This window comes from Notechis scutatus, chromosome 2 (assembly GCF_049901735.1).
Source record: "Notechis scutatus isolate UNSWTSFEM ecotype Mainland chromosome 2, rNotScu1.2, whole genome shotgun sequence".
Lineage (NCBI taxonomy): Eukaryota > Metazoa > Chordata > Lepidosauria > Squamata > Elapidae > Notechis > Notechis scutatus.
In genome coordinates this window covers 211,561,378-211,582,854 of record NC_142010.1, presented here as the reverse complement: position 1 = coordinate 211,582,854, position 21,477 = coordinate 211,561,378, and the positions used below count along the sequence as shown (strand labels likewise).

The 21,477-nt window shown below is 35.4% G+C and overlaps 1 protein-coding gene across 1 annotated transcript in view; it reads right to left on the bottom strand.

Moving 5' to 3' along the window:
* The window catches only part of FBN2 (fibrillin 2), a 121,797-nt gene that overhangs the window by 12,899 nt on the left and 87,421 nt on the right, over positions 1-21,477 (bottom strand). The window contains exons 41-54 of the mRNA XM_087957992.1: positions 17,935-18,087; positions 16,204-16,272; positions 15,760-15,885; positions 14,705-14,830; positions 14,212-14,337; positions 10,197-10,313; positions 8,546-8,674; positions 7,740-7,859; positions 7,043-7,168; positions 6,339-6,491; positions 5,877-5,942; positions 3,103-3,228; positions 2,864-2,983; positions 1,992-2,114 (exon numbers count right to left, since the gene is read on the bottom strand). Coding sequence (XP_087814118.1) covers positions 1,992-2,114; positions 2,864-2,983; positions 3,103-3,228; positions 5,877-5,942; positions 6,339-6,491; positions 7,043-7,168; positions 7,740-7,859; positions 8,546-8,674; positions 10,197-10,313; positions 14,212-14,337; positions 14,705-14,830; positions 15,760-15,885; positions 16,204-16,272; positions 17,935-18,087 — 1,680 coding nt within the window. The remainder of the gene's footprint in view (positions 1-1,991; positions 2,115-2,863; positions 2,984-3,102; positions 3,229-5,876; positions 5,943-6,338; positions 6,492-7,042; positions 7,169-7,739; positions 7,860-8,545; positions 8,675-10,196; positions 10,314-14,211; positions 14,338-14,704; positions 14,831-15,759; positions 15,886-16,203; positions 16,273-17,934; positions 18,088-21,477) is intronic.

The window sequence follows — 21,477 nt, the reverse complement described above, 5'->3', positions numbered from 1 at the left end:
AAAAAAAATATTAAGATCTTGTTGGAGGAGATGCCTTGAAGATTTTGAGACTAGAAATCAATTGCAAGATTGGGCTTTTCTTTTCTTTTTATTGATATTACCCCAGGAAGAGAAAGTGAGAACTTTGTGTTTTGCTTGGACTGATTGATGACTCTGGGACTTTGGGACTATTCTAACTTTTGAAACATCTTGGTTGTTTTAAGAAGAAGAAAAAAAGAAAAGATTTACAATGGCTTTACCTGTTGATGAACTTAGAAAGGAATATGGAAAAATAAAGAAAGGCAAGGACGCTATGAAAGAAGCCTTTCATTTTTTAGAAATGGCGCTTGCTATTTATCAGCGAACACAACAACAGATGGAGAAAGCAGAAGAAGAAGAAGAAGAAGAAGAAGAAGAAGAAAAGAAGAAGAAGAAGAAGAAGAAGAAGAAGAAGAAGAAGAAGAAGAAGAAGAAGAAGAAGAAGAAGAAGAAGAAGAAGAAGAAGAAGATGCCATCTTTAATGAATCCAAAAATTTAATTAAGAAAGAAAGGAGAAAGAGAGGAAGGAAAATGAAGGACTTAAGACTTAAAAAAACACCCAAGAAAGAGAAAAATAAGATGCAAAATCAACACAATGTTAGAAAGCAAAAGAAAAAAGGAATACAACAGAGAGGGAAGCTAACAAGGCAGAGGTTAGGAGGGGGGGGGTAAAAAGGTCAGGTGGGATAAGAAAGGAAGGGAAAGGGGGGGAAAAAGCCACAAAGGTTTGAAACAAGATGGGAAAAAAGGAATTTTTTTTAGGGACAAAGGGTAATGTATAATTTCTTTAAAAAAGAAGATTCTGCAAGGTACATAAGATAGTATTGTAGTATTTGTATTAGAAATAGAAAATTAGAATGTTATAAGAATTAATAAAAGATTAAAATATTGAAATGTTTAGTAATGATAGACTTTAAAATTTAATAAAATATTAAAGGGAATATTTAGAATATTGAGTTTAATTAAAGAGTTTAATTGACTATGGTGTTGATGTTATTATAAACTTATTACTGTAGCATTTGTTTTTGAAATAGATAATTGGAATGTTACAAGATTCAATATTTAGATTTATTATCTAATTATGTATTTAATCATTTTGGATTTATTATTTTTTCTTCTTTTTAAAAGTTAGTAGGTAGAATGTACTAAGCAGAATCAGATTGGGTACTAGGCGTTATTTTAAATGTTAATTTAGGGGGACGATAGAAAGGCATCATACTCTGATTAGTGATTCCAGGAGAAATTCTTTTTTTTTTTTTACTATAGGGAATGAGATAAATGGATAATTTGGAAAGAATGGACAAAAGATACAAGCACAATGATTTAAATTAAAATGAATTAAATAAAATAGAATTAAGAAGAGTGAAAGCAGGGAGAAGCTATATAGAAGATATAGAATGGTAAATAAGATAGGTAATGGTATATAAGATGAGCATGAATTTAATTGAAGTCCATATAGAGAGAGGTAATCTGGGGCCAAGTTACTTTCTTGAAAGAAGTTTTATGTTTTTGTGTTTTGTGTGTTTATGTCTGTGTGAGAATTAATAAAACCTTGGAGGAATGTTGGATGAGAGTAATGGTAACCAAGTCAGAGAGAAATGAAGATGATAACTATAAATTGGATAAATATAGGAAAAAATAATAATAATAATGAAATTGAATAAGAGTAAAGAGAAATAATGAGAAATTTGCTAAGAGATATTTATATGTTCATATGGAAATGGTGTAAAATAGAATTATGTTGTATAAAATAATGTTTTATTCGACTTGTAAAATTTATAATGGAAAGAGGTTTTATGTATTCAATGGTTAATGATGGTTTGTTTGTCTTTAAAATTAATAAAATTTGTTTCAAAAAAAAATAAAGTAAATTGTCATGCTTCAAATTCAGAAACTTTACAGAATACATTGTTCTATAAAATTCTATTGGCAAAAGTACTGTTAAGGTGTCAATATGCTAAAGAGATTCTTACCTTTGCACATTTTCTGGTCTTCTCTTAATTCATATCCCACTGGACAGGTGCATTCATAGAACCCATAAGTATTTATACAGCGAAAAGCACAAAGCAAAGGATTTTGTGCACATTCATTTATATCTAAGCAAGACAAAACAGAATAATACACTTGCATTTAATAATATACTTATAATGTATAATTAATCATTTTCATACATTTCCTAATGCTGTTTGTGGTGCAGTTATGTATGGAAAGATATTGGGATAAGATTTAATGAAGTACTTTCTCAACAAACAAAATGTAGCATATTAGTCATACATGGATTTTTTATTTCTAGAATAATTAATAAATATATAAAGTAACTAGCATTATTATCTAACAATATTATTTAAAACATTAAAACAATAAAACATATTTAGAACAAAGAAATAGAGAAGAGCATATTACCGAGATTGGTAAAATGAGCACCCAGATTGTTGGGGGCAATATACTGACTTTGTAAATCACTTATAGAGGGCTGTAGAGCAGTATATAATTCTAAGTGCTATTCTAGTAATAATAGACAGATCTCACTAGTTCACCAGTCTCCTGAAGTCCCTAGGCCTTATGGCTGATGAAGATTAATACATTTTACTTTCTCAAGCCCATTCTACATGCAGAAATGCAGAGGCATGTGATTCATTGCTGCTATTTGTGTTCCTGCTAAATTGTGGAGGTTCTGGCCATCAGAAGCTGAATTGATTAATTCCAGGCAGTTATAACAATACAGTTAATTAGAAACCTGCTACAGTCCTATCTTCTTCTTTTTCTCTTTTAAATATAAGTACCCGGAGCAGGCTAGCTGTTGAAATACATTCTTCAGGTGTATAAAAATCATACTCTAACTTACCCTCACAATTCATCATTGGCCCAGGTTCAAATCCATCCAAGCAATTGCATTCAAAACTACCGATCACATTGGAACATGTGCCATTTCCACAAGGATTACCAATGGAACATTCATCAGTATCTAAAATATAATAGGCCGAACAAGTATTTTAAAACTGAAATTTAAGCCAAATTTATAAACTTTAGGGGTGACAAAACATGCAATATATAACCAACGTGCAGTATAGAATTAGCACACACCTACACATTGCACTCCAGTGTAGTCAAGGTTATACCCCAAGGGACATTCACAACGGAATGATCCATCAGTGTTTATGCAGTGTCCGTTGGAACAAATACCAGGATTCTCCAGACATTCATTGACATCTAAAGGAAAAAGTTATGTTCAAATATTTATTCTCTATCAAAATTTCAGTGTACCATTACTGAATAATAGAATTTCATGTTTTTTGTTAAAATTAGTCAGTAAAAAAGAAAAAAGCTTTAATATACCACACATTTTTAAATATATTATCTGCTCATCATTTTCATTACATTTTTATTCATAAAGTAATTTCCAGAGCATAAAAAATATCCTTTCAGGGATTTGCCAGATTTATTCTCATTAGACATTGTTGGAAATATTTTAAATTTGATTGGATGTTAACACAGGATGTACATGTGATTAGCTAACTTTTGGTGCAGTATTTTTATAGATTTATATTTTAAAATGTGAAATGTTAACTGTTTAGCATTTTGGTATCAAATGTTAACTAGACCAATGATATATACCGTGTTTCTCCAACAATACGGCCTCCCCCAATAGGAAGTCCCAGCATGCTTTATAGGCATAAAATTAAATTAAGCCCCTCCCCCCAAATTAAGGCCTATATTAAAAATGCAAACTGGGGGGGGAATGGCGGGGGGGGGGCTGGCCATTAGGAAGTATTTTTGTTGCATACTCGGATATGGTGCTGCCTGCGTTGACCTCGGTGTTGGTGGGGCACTTCGTATCGGGAGACCTTCTGCCGTTGCTTTCCCTTCTCCCCGTGCTGCCGCGGTGTTTAAAGCAATGCCGTGGCGTTTGGCGCAGCCATGCATGGCCAGCCAGGGCTCCTCCCTGCAACCGGAGCCCAGCGGAGACACTCAGCTTCAGGCGCTCCTGTCGCTGCCTTCCCTTTGCCTTCGAAGGCAAAGCCAATTCTTTTAAAAACGACGCCCTACTACCGGTACGACAAAGACTCCCCGAGACAGCAGCCCAACCCCACGTGGGGAGGCAAATCTCCCGGGGCCGCAGCGCAGGATCAGCCCACCCTGGGAGAAGCGCCCAGCTGCCATCCCTGGCTGGCACCGGGCAGAGGGCGAAGAGCTTCGCCTGGGGTGCCCAGCACAGCTGACAGGCGGGCCCTCCTGCCCAGTGGCGGAGCTCTCGCCAAGGCAGCGAGCGCCTCCCTGCCGGACCCTCCGCCAGAGCCATGCAGGCTGGGCAGAGCCGGGAAAGCGAGCTGCGGGTGCGCACCCGCCTGCGAAGCAAAAGAGCCGGGCCGACCCAAGCTTGGCTTCCTTCCGAAGTCCCTCAAAGCCCAAACCCGAAGGGGCCACTGGGAGAGACTGCCCGAGGCAATGATAGCGCCCACCCGTCTGCGGACAGGGAGGCGAGGCGTCAGCAGCGCTGCTTCCCTGGCCGGCAGTCCGGCGGAGAAAGCCTGAAGCCACCCGTCCTTTCCACCCCTCGCCCAGCCCATCCCCACGCATCTCCAAATGCACTGGCAGCTCCAAACGCTGCAGCAGCATGGGCATTGGGCAGAGGAGCTCACTCGGCGGGGCTCAGCTTGGAGGAGGACGTGGCGTAGGCAATCGCCTTGCCTCCCTGTCCACGGATGGGTGGGCGCTATAACTGCCTCGGGTGTCTCTCCCGGTGGCCCCTTCGGGTTCAGGCTGGAGGGACTTCGGAAGGAAGCCAAGCTTGGGTCGGTCCGGCTCTTTTGCTTAGCAGGTGGGCACGCACCCGCAGCTCGCTTTCCCAGCTCTGCCCAGCCTGCATGGCTCTGGCAGGATGAGCGGAGGGTCCGGCAGGGAGGCGCTCGCTGCCTTGGCAAGAGCTCCGCCACCGGGCAGGAGGGCCCACCTGTCAGCTGCTCTGGGCACCCCAGGCAAAGCTCTTTGCACTCTGCCCGGCGCCAGGCAGGGATGGTGGCTGGTGTTTCTCCCAGGGTGGGCCGATCCTGCACTGCGGCCCCGGGAGATTCGCCTCCCCACGTGGGGTTGGGCTGCCGTCTCGGGCAGGGGAGTCTTTGTCATACCGGTAGTAGGGCATCGTTTTTAAAAGAATTGGCTTTGCCTTTGAAGGCGAAGGGAAGGCGGCAACAGGAGCGCCTGAAGCCGAGTATTTCCCCTGGGCTCCGGTTGCAGGAAGGAGCCCTGGCTGGCTGCGCATGGCTGCGCCAAATGCCGCGGCGTTGTTCTAAACGCCGCGGCAGCATGGGGAGAAGAGAAAGCAACGGTGGCGGAAGGTTTCCCGATACAAAGTGCCCCACCAACGCCGAGGTCAACATCCAAGTCGTCGCCACCCACCCGCCCGAGGATGCAAGTGGGGGGGAATTAAGTCACCCCCCAAAAGACAGCCTAGCCGTTTTTTGGGGGGTCAAAAAAAAATAAGGCCTGGCGTTATTTTGTGAGAAACACAGTATATATATATTTAAGTATTTATTAAATTTGTTTTATACATTTTATTAGACTTTGATTTTATATTAAGCAACTTTAATTTTTAATACAATAAATGGGATATAACAATTTATTTATGAATGATATAATCCAGCATTAGCTATAGTAATACTAAACAACATTGTACTACCTTATAATAATTCTGCACTTAAGAGGCAGAGAAGCTTTCTTGAAATAAAATTTATGTTCACTTCCCTCAGTTAAGTATACACATAATATTTTAAAAGAGTTCCATCCAATACCCAATTTTGTTTATTATACAAGAGGTGAATAGTGATATTTAGTGGAGTGGTAATGAAAGAAATTAGTACCTTCTCGTGTATCATCTATTCCAGGTATTGTTCCATGGCCAAATGGGCACAGATCCTGAAAAGCAACTGTTAAAGAAAATTTTTGAAACACCACTACTAAGGAGAGAATATACAAAGCAATATTTTAAACTCTTTACTGTGAGTTAAATTTTTCAACAAATTTTCCAATTGCTTTTATATAAGGAATTCAACTAAACAGAGAGTACGTTCAAAATGTAATCAGTAATTATAGCTGTAATACTACTCAGGATCTAGTATAAGATGTTAATAAAAACAGATGAAGACAGTTTTTTTATGATAGGTTCCAACTCATGTTTTTCTACTTCCAATTTCATATGATGACTTGATGAGTGAGATCCAGTATTTTAATTTAGGATGTGGTTTTATAAATGGAGTCACTATATATTGGCTTCACGTTTCATTTTTTGCTTTTCTTGAAAAGCTTTGCAATGTTTTTACTACCTTCTTCTTCTTTAGGACACAGTTCACATGGATCACCCCAACCTTCTCCTGGCATCTTGCTGCAACAACATTTTGCCTTGGTGGTATTAAATGCTTTTGGCACAGAGCACTTCCCATTCTCAAAGTTAGTGAAACAGAAGCTCTGTCGAGTATCTGAGAGAAAGCAAAAGTCATACCACTGTAATTAATCCCATATTAAGAAAGAATTAATCCAGGCTTCTTACTTGGAAATATTCCAATTTAAGACTCTTTTCATCAATAGGAAATAGTAATTCGCCATACATTGCCATGTTTTTGATCAAGCCCTAGCATAGATAATAATAATAGATAATAATAGATAATAATTTGCACTAATCACAATTAACTTTAGTCCTAATTACAGTTAATTAGTACATACTTAATTAGTAACAATTACTTTTTTTATCCAACCCTATATTATGAAACCTGCTGAGATTTATTTTAAATGCTTATTTGCTTAATTTTTAAAAGGGCACGACAGTTGAATTTGTTACGCTTCCTCTTCATAACTATATATTTGGTTATTTTAATGATCCTTTTAACTACTCTTATCAAAATTTTAAAATAGTAAGGGGAGATAGAAATGGTCTTATTCAATAAGAATCAAGATTCCATATTGTTGTTAATTTAATCACTCATATTATTTGAGTTTATTTATTATTACCTGTTATAAACAATATACTTACCAAAACATCTCCTGCCATTGTCAGATATTACAAAACCTGGAGGGCAGATGCACTGAAATCCTCCTGGAGTATTAGTGCAGGATCCAAACAGGCAGATGTTAGGATCCTCATTACATTCATCAATATCTGAAAATATAATTAAAACATTAAATATTTTCTTATTGAAACCCTTTGTGCCAGAGAGTGGCTGGAAAATGTTGTAATTGTCAAGGTACCATATGTTAAATGAAATTTTAATATCACATGTATCTTAGATTAAAAACATTTTGTTTTTATTTGTTTGCTTCAAATACTGTTTTGAAAGATAATTAACAAAGGCACTTTTTGCTGGATATAAAAATAGCAACCATCTCACACGTATAGGTTTATAAAATTCGTAGTTACAACCTCCTGAGTTGCAAAAAGTCACCATCAAAAAACAAGTCACTTGTAAATAATGCGAGTACAGACCAAACAGAAAATTTGTGATGATCCAAGGTTTGCTGACTACAATTTCCATAAGATTTATTCAGCATGGGAGTAACATCTGAAAGATCATGTTACTTAAACATGAAGATCAGTATGTTCCTGGTATCACAGAACAAACACATACACACATACACACACGTCTGTGTGTATAGTACAATACTTAAATTTTATTTCCATAAACAGCTTTGTTACCATGCAAACCGTCTCCAGAGAGAAAAGGCGGCCTTACCAATGCAGCTTTCACTTTTTACTTCATATCCTGGTGGGCAGATACATCTGAATGATCCTTCCAAATTCTGACATGTCCCAGGAAAGCAAGAGCCAGGTAGCACTACACACTCATTAATATCTCAATAGAATGGAGGGGAAAAAGTGGCAATTTAAGGATTCTGAGTTGAATTTATTTCTTAAATTTATATTCTGTCTGTCATCCTAGAAAGCAAGATTCATTATTTGTCCATAACAGAAGCATAAATAGATATAGCTGAACTGTCCCATAATCACTTAATGGGTCTCATAGATATGGATAAATGTTAATTTCTAGTCATAGTTCAGTATTTTTACTGCTGCACCATAAAATATATAGGCACAATAGCCAATTGTACACAAATTCATCGAACTTCTCCCAATTTCTATCACTAATTCACTGAATTCTTTTATAGTAGGTTCATCTTAGAAAGAGTCATAGCTGAAAGAACTGTTAAATCTGCAGGTGAAAAAAGTATATCTAATGTTAAAAGCAGCCCCTTAAGATAGTGCATAATCAAATCTCTTGCATGGAAATTTAATGGCATATATATCCTACAGAAATTAAGCTACTTCAAATCTGCATCCCAAATAGCTAAATGTTGAGCAGCCAATAAATTTAAATCAACACATAAATAAAATACACAGTTCTTGTGTGGTGCCTAAAAATCAGAAGGAATATTATAATATATATATAAAAGTATATTCCACAATGTCCAGTGCAGCTGATTAAATGTGCATTACACATTGTAGTAGCATAGGGCACTCCATAACTGCTTTTATACATACCAATACAGTTTTTGCCATCTGGAGTAAGTTCATAACCTTCATTACATAAACATTTGAAAGAACCAATTTCATTAAAGCATCTTCCATTTCTGCACACCTGCCCAAAGAAGGAACTGCACTCATCAATATCTATAAATAACCAAGAAAAAGTTAGAGATTTCTCACGATCTCAAGGTCCTTGTATATAAAAAACTAATCTCTCGAGCACTTTAACATATATGGATTATTTAAGAACAAATATTACTAGACAGAACTTTATTTTTTAATATTTCATACATCAAAGAAATCTATTCAAAAAGATCAGAAATATTTGTATATAAATTTTATCATCTTTAGTGCATATACAAAAGCCAATATGGCTGCCACACTTTATGGGAGAATGACAAAGGGAGTGACTAAGTCTTTGACTGAAGCAAAGGAATTTTTCAAGTCTTTGTACATAGCCCTAATAACCAGCATCAGGTACGTTATCCAATTCAAGAAAACTCTGGGTACAGGAAGAGTTAAATTGAATTGAAACAGTCTATTCATATTCACCTATTGGATAATGGAAAATGAGAAGAGTGTTTCAGTTTAGCAGAAGAAAGAAAATCTTCCAATTTGCGGGGAGGCATTGGTTGAGCAAATGGATAGCACTATTATACTCTGGTTGATATTTTAACTGCCGGCTGGGAATAAGCTGGAGGGATATGGCAGCAAATCAGAGGATAAGCACAATCACCTTGTCTAGCTACCTGGCACACCTACAAACCAAGACATCTCAGTTTGGCAGTGATATTAAATAGATGCAACAGAGACAGGGCCTCACTGGCAATGGGGAGTACAAATATAGTTTATGTTGATATATGAAAAAGAGGTTAACACTGTAACTCAATAGTGGAGATAGTACTCTGTGGAATTCTACAATAGAGATGCCAGAAGTACAACCATGTAATTCTACTCTCTGAAACCATCCATGGTAAAACATCACAATCTCCACCACAGAAATGATTCCAAAGATTTTGTGCTTAGTGCTAAAAGTTCAAGCAGGATCAGCATTGCACTCCTTCTATTTCTCTCCAACAAAAGGAAATCTATCAGGCAATTAGGGCCAATTTTATTCTCAAATCTGTCTAAATCCAGACTACAACTGCTTAGCAACCACATTCTTGGATAATTTGCCCCCCTCCCATTAAGTAGACTTATTTGTATTTGATTACAAGTAAAACTCCAAATCCAGAAAAAAACATTTTGGAAAGAAATAGAATATTTGTTATTTCAAGTGTGAGCCAACTAAAGATCTTCTGTGTTTGACTTACATCAGTTTGACTCATAAGAAATGTTGGTAGAATGTCCTCATATTTTCTACCATTCTTATCAAGAGCTTTGTTTGACTACAAACTGATAGAATTGAAATATAACAATAGGCCATGTAAAACAACAACAAAGAAATAACTGAGAAATGATAACAAAAACTGATGCAAATTCTGATTAGTTAAAAGTATAATTATAATTACACTGCTCAATGAAATTTATGAAATTAAAAGATTATCATATTTTTAATGATTGCATGACTGAAATAAATATTATATCATTTCCATGTTTCTCTTTGAATGTAATATATCATCACTTTTTCTAAATGATGATATGTACTATTTATTCATTCTCTTACCCATACAGTCATTATTATGTGTTAGCTCAAATCCTGGATAGCAGAGGCAGTTATATGATCCAACTGTATTTTTACAAGTTCCATTCCCACAAGGATGTCTTTCACATTCATCTACATCTATAGATGGAAAACATTAATACCAAAAAATTATTCGCGGTACAATCAATTTTCTATTTCTTTATGTGTTTTACTAAGTTTATATGGCTCTCAGAAAACTACTCTGGGCAGCTTACAGATCTCATTACAGTTTTGGGTTAAAAACTAATAAATGAACAACAAAACTATAGCAACAATCATGATTATCATAATTTGTCATATAACTATGCTCATTAATAGAACAAGTATCTTATACCTCAGGAGCAATTAAAAAACCATATATCCCCAAAAGTCTTGTAGAACATCCACGCTTTAAATACTATTCTGAAATAGTAGCTATCAAAGAAGTCATCCTTATTTCCATGGGTATGCTATTCATGCAATCATAAAGCTGATAGTCACATTCTCTAAGAGTTGGGCCCCACAGCAAGACTTTTTTGCTTAGTCTTACTGGGCAAGCAGATATTGGTCCTACAGATATCCAAGTCCTCAGCCATCAAGGCTTTAAATTTGAACTGGATTACCCTAGTATTATGAACTGTAGGGCTATAGATTTTTACAGATTTACAGAATACAGATTAACAGAGTTGAAAAGGATCTTGTAGGTCATCTAGTCCAACCTCCACCCAAGCAGGAGGCCTGCACCATTTCTGACAAATAGCAGTCCAATCTCTTCTTGAAAGCCTGCAGTGATGAAACTCCCACAGCTTCTGAATTTCTCCTTATTTCTAGGTTGAATCTATCCTTGATCAGCCTTGCTACGATGCTTTGTACTTCACTGAGGTTTTAGCTTGATTCAAATCTTCTGTATAAATAGGCTGTATTAACTGCATATTTTTATTTGCCTTATGCCTTTATTAATATGTGTGTTATGTAGAGTCTCTTGTCTGAACTTTCTGTGATGTCATGTCTTTCAGAGTAGTTTATGGGTACTTATGGGGAGCAATGATCTCAGCTGCCATTTTTGGATTTCAACTGCTATTGCTGGCTAATTTGCAACATTGCTGACAGATAGTGTCATTTATTATGTGGTCTATCAATGGGATATCAGGATCCTATAGGACAGTACATTTGGAAGGTTTCCAATTTCTGGATTTCTGGCTGTAGAATCATCTACCAGTATGCTTCTTAGGGTAGTATCAGTGACTCAACAAATGCTGAAGCCTTCTAAGACTGAGTGATTTGGATCCCCTGGATCTGGTACGTACAGTATTTCCAACTTTGGTTCTGAATGGAGTGGTGGTGTCCTATTCAGACTTGTGTGCAATCTGGGACTTCTCAGAGAGCATGTGGCAATTATGGCTAGGGGGTCCTTTCCACAAGTATATCTTATGTGCCAGTTACATCTGTTCCTAGCCTGGGAGCCCATACTTAGTTGTTTTTTTATTGGATTACTGTAACATGCTCTATGTGCAGCTGCCCTTGAAGACTATCTGAAAGTTTTAGTTGGTTCAGAGTGCAGTGGCACATGGTGGCATAGCTCATTATATCCATGTAACACTGCTGCTCTATAAGCTGTGCTATAACTTTTAAAGTCCTACGTGGCAAAGGACTGAGTTACTTGCAATACTGTTTTCTCCCAAGAACCCGACCTATACTCTTTCATGAGAAGGGTAGGGTCCAGTTTCCCTTTTTTAAGCTTTGCTATGTTACGGGATATAATAAACTTATCTTATTGGTGGGTGACTCTGTGTTTTGGGATTATCTTACTCCCCTTTCAGTAACAGGCTCTGATCACCTTTAGGAAAGCTGTTAAAACATGACTTTTCCCCAAAATGTTGGATGAAATTGAGTGGACTTCCTTGTGATTCTTTTTATTAGTGTGCCTGGTCACTGTTTGCCATTTTATATTTATTCCCTAATTATTACCCTATTTATTTATATTCCTTAACTAGTGGAGTCGTATGAGCCAACCATGATACACCAATGACTACTCAACTTGTTGCATTCTGAATGAGAATACCTTCTGAATGGTCTTCAAGGATAGCCTCATGCACTAGTCTTGATGTAAAAATAGTCTTTTGCAAAATTTCTTGCCGCAAGAATGGTTGCAGTTGGTATACAATCAGGGGTGGGATTTTACCGGTTCTGACCGGTTCTATAGGACCCCTTGTTAACTTTCTAAGCAGTTCGGAGAACCTGTAATTAGAAGAAATCTCCTTTTGTTTTTTTCCACCCTTATTACATACTTGGCAGTATGCCTAGACTTACTGTCTCTGAAAGAGGGTTGTTTTTTCTTGATACTTTCTTAAAGGGGAAGGGTTGTTTTAAGCTTTTTACACTGGTATTGGGAGGAAATACTCCCCTGGAAATACTTCTTGGCTAGCTAGAAAGATTGACATTCAAATGTGAGTTTACATACCCTTTCTGAGTTTTGGTCTAAAACTGGTTTTTGGTGAAGTTTAATTCTGTGCTTGGTGAGTTTAATCCTGTGTTTATTGATGGGATAATTTTCCCTATTCATCTTTGTTCGGAAAGAAAAAGATTAATCTCTATTCCTGAAAAGAAACTGGTGTGAAAAATCTGACTAGTTCCTGTGTTTATTGTTCTGGTAATTGGTTTAACAAGCAACAGCTACTGTTGTGATTTAATTCTTTGTATTGTGTTTGAATTTTTTCCTGCCTCATGGTTTCTTTTTCTATCTGGGGAGGGGGTCTTCCTTCACTGCTTTAGTGGTATCTGGCACTGTCCTTTTGGGGTATACTTCCAAGAGGCAGGATGCAAGCTTGGCACTGATTTTTTTACTGCCTTTCTGGGGGGCATGTCACCTTTCCTTAAATCTGGATAATTTCCTTAGGATATCTTGTGAGATGACTGAGTCCAGCTGGTATCTTTAAGTAGTGCAAATGGATCTAAGGATTGCTTTTCCTGGGTGTGCTCTTTCTGGAGAGCTTAAATGACCTCTCTGCTAAACTTTATGCACTTTATGTGCAAGAGTTGGCTGCTGATAGTTATCATTGTATTTTAACTATTTTAATTCCTCAAGGTGCTCTGGCACCCTTCCTGATTTGTCTCCAGCTTGCAGGTATTTTTAATCTAATGATTGGAATTTGGAGCAGCTTTTTGCAAGCAAAGAAGCTTTTTGTATTTTTGTACAGGTAATCCTTGACTTACAACAGTTCATTTAGTGACCATTCAAAGTTACAATGGCACTGAAAAAAGTGACTTATGACCACTTTTCACACTTATGACCGCTGCAGCATCCCCACCGTCATGAGGCCAGGTGAGTAGAAGCACCCCTTGACTTGAGTGATGTTGAGTTGGCCACACCCACCCAGTTACATGATCACCAAGCCACACCCACAGAACTGGTTGTTAAAAAATTTGAATCCTACCCCTGTGTACAATATGAGGCTGTGCGATGGTCAAGGTCTCCATCCACTCTTTTAGCAGGAATCATGAGACCAAGAATAACTGCCTAGTTGCTTCATATGAGGGAATACAAAATCACCCAGGACTAAAGAAGAAATGCTATTAGAAACTACAGTATTAATTTTTGCATCCATAGCCATTATAGCTTGTAGGAATTGAGGATAAGCCCATTCTTTCTCTCTTAAATCCTCCAAAGACTATGACAATTTCAGCTGGATTCATAGTTACATCAGAAAGTGAAACTGAGTATTATCAATTTACTGATCTTCTCATGCCGATCAATGTTCAGTACCAATAGTGTTATTTGATTTTATTCATATAATACAGTCTTAACCAATATTTGTCTATCTGAGAATCCTGACAGTTGTAATCTTCACACCTCTGATAAGTAACAAAGCTTGGCATATTTCATTATTACATTAATTATTACATTTTATCTGTGCATATAAAACTTATACTTCTCTATTATACTCTACTGTTGCCATCCTATCTTCAGCATCACAATACTCTAGATTTATTTAAGAATTTTATATATTTATTCACATACCCATGCACATTGTTTGATCACGGGATGCCTTAAAACCATTTTGACAGATACAGTAGTAACTCCCCTCTTTATCCACACATGTGCCATGACTACATACATTAGGTATTTCCTGGCATTCATTGCGATCTAAAACAAAACATAAAACACATGATGCATATATTTATCTATGGTGTTATGATTTATCTATGATTCATAATTCCACTTTTAGAATCTGTTAATGACTATTAGAGTCAAAGCCTACTCCCTTGTCAAAATTGTTCTATGAAAAAGCTCTATTCTCGGAATCAACAATCTTTGAACAAGCTTTATTTTCTGTGCATGTTAAAATCAACGTATTAGCTATATTGAAGGAAATTACATCACCAATTTCCCTACTACATTTTTCTGTTTATGAATTTAAAAAAGGGTGAATTAAATGCAAATTCAGTATAGAAAACTGGAAAATATGTAAAATGAAAATTAAGCAACATGCTGACCATAACTGACTCCTTACCAATGCAAGCACCATTGGGTGAAAGTTTGAAACCTGTAGCACACTCACAGCGGTAACTACCGGGGCTATTGATGCAATCTGCATTTCTTTGACAGAGATTATCACCATTGCTACATTCATCAATATCTGTAACATCAATAATCCATTATTAAGAATCAAGATATGTGTTTTATCGCAATGAAACTTTCAGATATTTTCTATATTGAACAAGGAACAGTGAATATGAATCAGGTAAAGCATGTTTATATTCCATTAATTTTAATCAAACAATTGTAAACATGTATTGTACATTCCAGCTAAAATCTAAAACCTAAATACATTTCAGATCAATCTATCTGCTTAGTATTTTACAGTACCTGTATGCTATTAAGACATAAATATTTTAATTTGCTTGTTAATAAATAAAAACAAATAGTAATAGATTATCAGTATTAAAATTATTGAATAAATATATCATTTTGCTTATAATATAGCAAACAATAGGAAAATTAACATAACATTTCATAAGTAACATTGATGCTTATAAAGCACGTCATTATCCTCTTTTCCCCCCAAGTAGGATATCAAATTAACAAGATAAACATCACCTTGTGAAATAAGACAAAATACAGACTGTCATTATACATTAGGAAAAGAATAGTAACTCATAAAGTTTAAAACTTAACAATCTGAAGACTAATATTCCTGCACAAACCAAGCCAAATATTCAATGAAACGAAATCAAACAAAATCTATTTTTAAAAGACAAGCTTCCTTTTATCTTTTCAACAAACATTAACATTCTTATATATTTTAACAATTGGACTGTTTTAAGGAAACATTCACAAAGTTCCAAACTATGAAGGCATATGCACTATCATTCCACAAGTATTTCATCTTGTGCATTTTTTCTGGCCCACTCAAACACAGTAGAATGATTGTGAGATAATGGTAATTTGACAATGCAAGTGTATAAAATCTGCATACACTTGTCAATGCATACACCTAATCACTTGCACCAGCTTGAAGCACATACAATTGCTGTAATGGTCAGGCTATATAAGAAAGTACATCACCTTCGCAGACCAAGAGCAGATCATTGTAGCTAAATCCTGTGGGGCATTCACAACGAAAACTTCCAATCTGGTTGATGCAAACACCATTTGCACAAATACCTGGAATCTCTTTACATTCATCAATATCTGAAAAATGAACATTCATTAATGTATTGGTGTATTTTATTGCAAATGAGTGACTCATTTTAATGAGGGATGCTAAGCTGACAGATACATGCATATCTATATATGTAAATATCAGAATGAGTTTCAGGTTATCTTCAAAATATAATTTGGGGAGAGATTCTTGAGAAAACATTGCAATTTCCAAAACAGCAAGCAACAAAAGTCAGAATTTTATTATTGACTTGATTTTTAAAAGATAATTAAAAATAGAAGAGGTTTGCTTATCAGTCTCTTACGTTATTAATTGTAGTTTAAAAAACACACAGCTTTCAGACTTACCAACTGCTTTTCCAGTATGAATGTCAAAGGTAAAACCAGGGATATTTCCACATAACGTTCTGAATTCAACTTAAGTAACAAAAAGGGGAAAAGCTTATATTTATTGCAAGTCTTTTAAAATTACGTCATAGTTTTATTTTACAATCCTTGTATTTAATTAATAACTATCAACTGGTATCAAAATTCTCTTGAGCCAAGCCTATATATTCCAGAGACCTGTAGAAACTCTTATCAAATAAAAGCTCATCTTTAATTCTCAAGTTCTTCTCTAGACTGAAAGTTTTTTCCTGTTCTTTTCTTGCTATTGTATGGCATTTATCTGTTTTGAACTAACTTGAAAAAAAATGTCTGAGTTATTTGGTATGAGGAGAAACTGAGATTACTTCCAGAATAATCCAAAGAGAAAAATCACCCTTATTTTTGAGATTTGTGATGTTCCATATATATGAATAAAGCCTACAAAGACATAACCCTTCTGATTGTATATGTATATTGTATTTATTAAATTATAACTAATTTTAAAGAATTATGTTTGCACAATATATTATCTCATAAAACCACTGCAGAGGATTTCCATATTATTCTTAAATCTGTCAAATTCACATCTGTATAATATTTTATTCCTTATCTTTGTTCAAGCCACTTATAATTCTTTTTGTTTATTATTAAAATGATGTATTTTATTTGTTACAAACACTAACAAAGACAGTATTCCCCAAGTTAACTAAAATAACATATTTAATATGCTAGAAAAGAACATGCATACTGTAGAAAATAAATAAAATTCACTGCAAGACTTGGACAAATATACCATTATTTTAAAAAGTAGTACAATTATATTTCACTATTTTTTTTTAAAAAATAGTTGTTTCATATCACTAATCTAGTACTTTCCTGCCTTGGGTTAGTAAAAGAAACACCAGAATCACTAGGAAAGGAAATATAAAAATCAGTAATTCTGAAGAAAATACTGCATTATAAACTTCTGTCTTCGATATAGGAATATTTCCTTCAGCCAAAACAATTCAGTTATTAACTACTGATTAGGCACTGCAAGATAGGATTGTAGAAGGAGATGGTAATTGTGAATTCCTACCTTTTGAATTATTCAGTTTTCCTATCAAAATGCAGCAATGGGGAGGTAAACGTTAATCCTGTTCTCTGGAATATCCTACTTTCCCACAGTAAGATCTGTCTCTATCCTCCTATCCTTCTTCAAGAAATCTGTCTCTACCAATTGGCCTGAGGATCTAATGGGGCTGTACCACACTGGAGGTGGCTACTAATTTCCCCACCTTACCCATCCACCCACCTGTTAATCTCATAGTACTGTATTTTTATTGTTTATTCTATTGTTTCATTATTTTGCTACTATTTGGTTTACACTGCTTTTCATTTCTGTTTTTACTGTTGTAAACTGCCTAGAATAGCCTCACGGCGAGATAAACAAGCAAATAAATTTAACAAACAAATAATTAAATAAATAACTGAAGGAGGGCAGCCTTCTTTCACTGCTATCTAAGTATTAGAACTTTTATTTTTAACAAGTTTAATTGCACATGGAACAAAACACAATACTGGGGAGAGAGAAAAAAGTTTTAAAATTTACTTTCCTCCTTGTTGCGAAATTGAAAGTGAGGCTAACATGCTAAAGCTACCATGATACCAATCTGACATTCAAATGTATCATTTAAATATAAATTGCTCAAGAAAATTTAAATAAATTGTTACCTGTCCCTGGAGCTGGGCATGGCTCACACAGCTTGTTCCAGGCTTTCCCAACATTATAAGTGCAACAACACATTCTCTTGGTAATATTAAAGGGAAGTTCATTATCACAAGATGTCCCATTGTAGCTTCTATAACAAAAGCTCTTTCTCATATCTAAATATATAAAAATTACATACTTTTAAAAATATCTTGGCGAGTACAATAAATGTTTGGTTCAGTATTTATCATGCTAAGATATTTTGACCTAAGAAAGCTCAGTTTTATATGAAACAGAGCAGAAAATATGTCAGCCATATTTATATCCCATTATTTATTAAAGTGGATGAGGAAAAGAACAGGATAAGTAGGAAACTGGTTAATTTTTGTTTTTAGTTTCTCGAAGAAAAACACGATTAAGAAAGCTGAGATTCATGTAACTTTTCTTTTTATATTGGATCCATCTGACCTGATCAAGCTCCAAAATTTTGCATAATTACAAAATCAAAGAAAGTAGGAATAAATAATTACAAATGCATCATTAATATTGGACAGCTTATATTATTGACTCTACTTTAAACATATTTTTCCAATACTCATTGTTTCAAAAGTAATTTGGACAGAAGGAAGTATAGAATGTTTTTAGTTTGGTTTAATTTATAAGTAGAATATCTAAAGCTGATGTGTAGTTTGGGCCTGTATGTGCACGTATACGTTGGCACACCAATTAATAATAAATATGAATAATACTATAAAATATATAAAACCTTTACTATATATATATATATACCTTTACTACACAAGGAAACCATGGTTCTAATCTTGCCTGTGACCATGAACTAGTTAGCTCTGTCAGCCTGAGGAAACAGGCTAACCACTTCTGAAATCTTGCCTTAAATAAGATTTTCCATGCGATGCTTCTATATAAATGTTTTGCTTTGATGCAAACCATACTTATAGTCTTCATATACTACATACATTCACCTTCTTGAGTTGTTTATAAAAAATAATAATGGTGGGGGACTTCCGGTTTGCAAGGCTTCGGCGGCGGCAGGGATTCGCGATACTGCACGATCCCTGCTGCGCTCGCTGCCAAGGTTCCCCCGATCCGTTTGGATTTGGGGGATATAGCTGCCCCGTAGAGGCAGCTGAAGACAGGGGGGATCCGGATAGGGGTTTGGGGGTGTCGCAGACCCCCTCCTCAGCCGGAAAAACTCCCTTTTCCCAAGGCGGAGGAGTGGCGGTCAGCAATGGCCGCCATGAAGAAACCTGCAGCCGGACAAGATTGTGCAGGAGGAAGAAAGTTGGAAGAGCTGTGAAAGTGGTTTTTGACCGGGACAAAGCAAGTGAAAGTACCCTGGAATTTTGAAAGTTGCTAAAAATACATTGTTTCCAGAGAGTTACAAGTGGCGAATGGAACTCTAAAAGGGAAAGTGTTTTTTTTCTTTTCACTCTCCTTCCTAATGTGACAGCGGATGGAACCATAAGAGAAATCGGAAAACCTGCATTGGAGGAAATTAAATGCTGAAGGGATAAGGATTTTTGAACATTTTTTTTTTTTAAAAAGAATCTTTTTTGCTGTGAGTGGGAAGGGAGAGGAAAAAAAAAATTGGAGCAGAGCTTGAAAATAAGGAGAAGACTGCCTAGAACTCTAAAGAGTTATTAAACATTAATAAGACTTCTAAAAGATATATTTTAAATGGAACTTTGTGACTAAACTTTAACCCCAGAAAGAGAAAGTGAAGAAGGAGAAAGTATTTAAAAGAAACAGCTTGTTTGGATTGTTTGGTGATTTTGGAACTTCTGAGAATTATCTCTGATTAAAAGCACTTGGGTGGTTGTTTGGAAAAACTTTTTCTCTCTACAATGGCATCACTTGTGGTTGGATTGAAACTTGTATACCAAAAATATGAAAAAGAAAAGCAAGAAGGGAAGGATTCTCTTGGCACTGTTTTTCAATTTTTAGAAATGGCGGTTTGTACTTATGTAAAGCTGAATGCGCAACAGGATGGCTGGGACAAAGGAGAAGCCATTTTTGATGAACAAGTGACTTTGGTTGGGGAAGGAAAGGAGAAAGAGAAAAAGTAAAAGAAGACTTTAAGACTTGGAAAAATAACCAAAAAAGAGAAGAATAAGGTGAAAAGGGGATACTATGCTAGAAAACAACAGAAAGGAGAAAAGCAGAATAAAAGGGAGGTGGAGAGACAAGGGGGTAAAGAGGACAAGGAGAAGAATAAGCAAGGGAGAAAGGAAGGGACGAGAAGCCTCAATGGTGGGGAGCAAGATGCAAAGAAACAAAAGTCTTTTAGAGATAATGGGTAAAATTTATTGAAAAAGGGATTCTGGAAAGGTACACAAGATTGTATTTTTACATTTGTACTTAGAAATAATCATAGAAAATTGGAAACAATATGCAATTTAAAATGTGATAAAATATTTAGTATAATTTAGTGAAATTTTTGTTAGGAAAAGGGGAACACTTTAATGAAACAATGATTTAAGATATGTGATGTGTGTGTGGGGGGGAATAATATGGAAAGTATAAGTGTTCCCATAAAGGCATGATATTTAACTGAAATGGGTAAAATGTTTAAGATATAAATGATTGTTAATATTAATGATTAGACTATGTTACCCTAGTGAATTTTTTTGTGAAATGAGAGATTTGGAGTAGGAGAAGGGGGAACATTCTAATGAAATAATGATTTAAAATATGTGATGTTGGCGGGGGGGGATAACTATGGAAAGTAGGTGCTCCCATAAAAGTATGCGATTTAATTGAAAAGTAATGTGCTAAGTGTTTAAGATATAAATGAATATTAATATTAATGAATAGATTTGTATTGGTATTGATAATATTGTATAATTTTAGAATGTACCAAACAGAATCCCAATGTAAGCTATGTATTCTATATTAAGTATTATAAATGTAGGGGAAAGAGATAAAGACGTCATACTCCAATTAGTGTACAGGAGAAGTTTTTTTCAAAGAAGAAAGATAAATGGATAGCTGGAAATAGAACAGACAAAGAATAATAAATATTATGATTTGAATTGAGATGAGATAAATAAAATAAAATTAAGAAAATTTAAAAGAGAGGAGAAGCTATATAGAAAATTGAAAATGCTAATAAGATATGGAATGGTATATAAAATGAATATGAATTTGAATTTGTGTCTATACGAAGAGTTTTAACCCGGGACTAAGCAACTTTCAGAAAAGAGTGTTTTTTTTTAATGTTTCTATGTTTTGTGTTTTTGTGTGTTTATGATTGATTGAGCTAATAAAATCTTGGAGGAATGTTAGAAAAGGACAATGGAGAATAAAAGATAGAAGAGAATAAAGCAAGCCAGAAAGGGAAAATAAGTATAGTGAATAAAAACATATAAAATAGATAAATATAGAAAAGAAATATAAGTGAATAAAAGTATAGGGAGAAATAATGAGGAATTTGAAAGGATATTTATGTTTATAAGGAGATGTGTTAATGATGTATAAAATGTTTTATTTGTTTAAATTTACAAATAACTTTCAGAAAAGAGGTTTTATGTTCTTATGTTTTATGT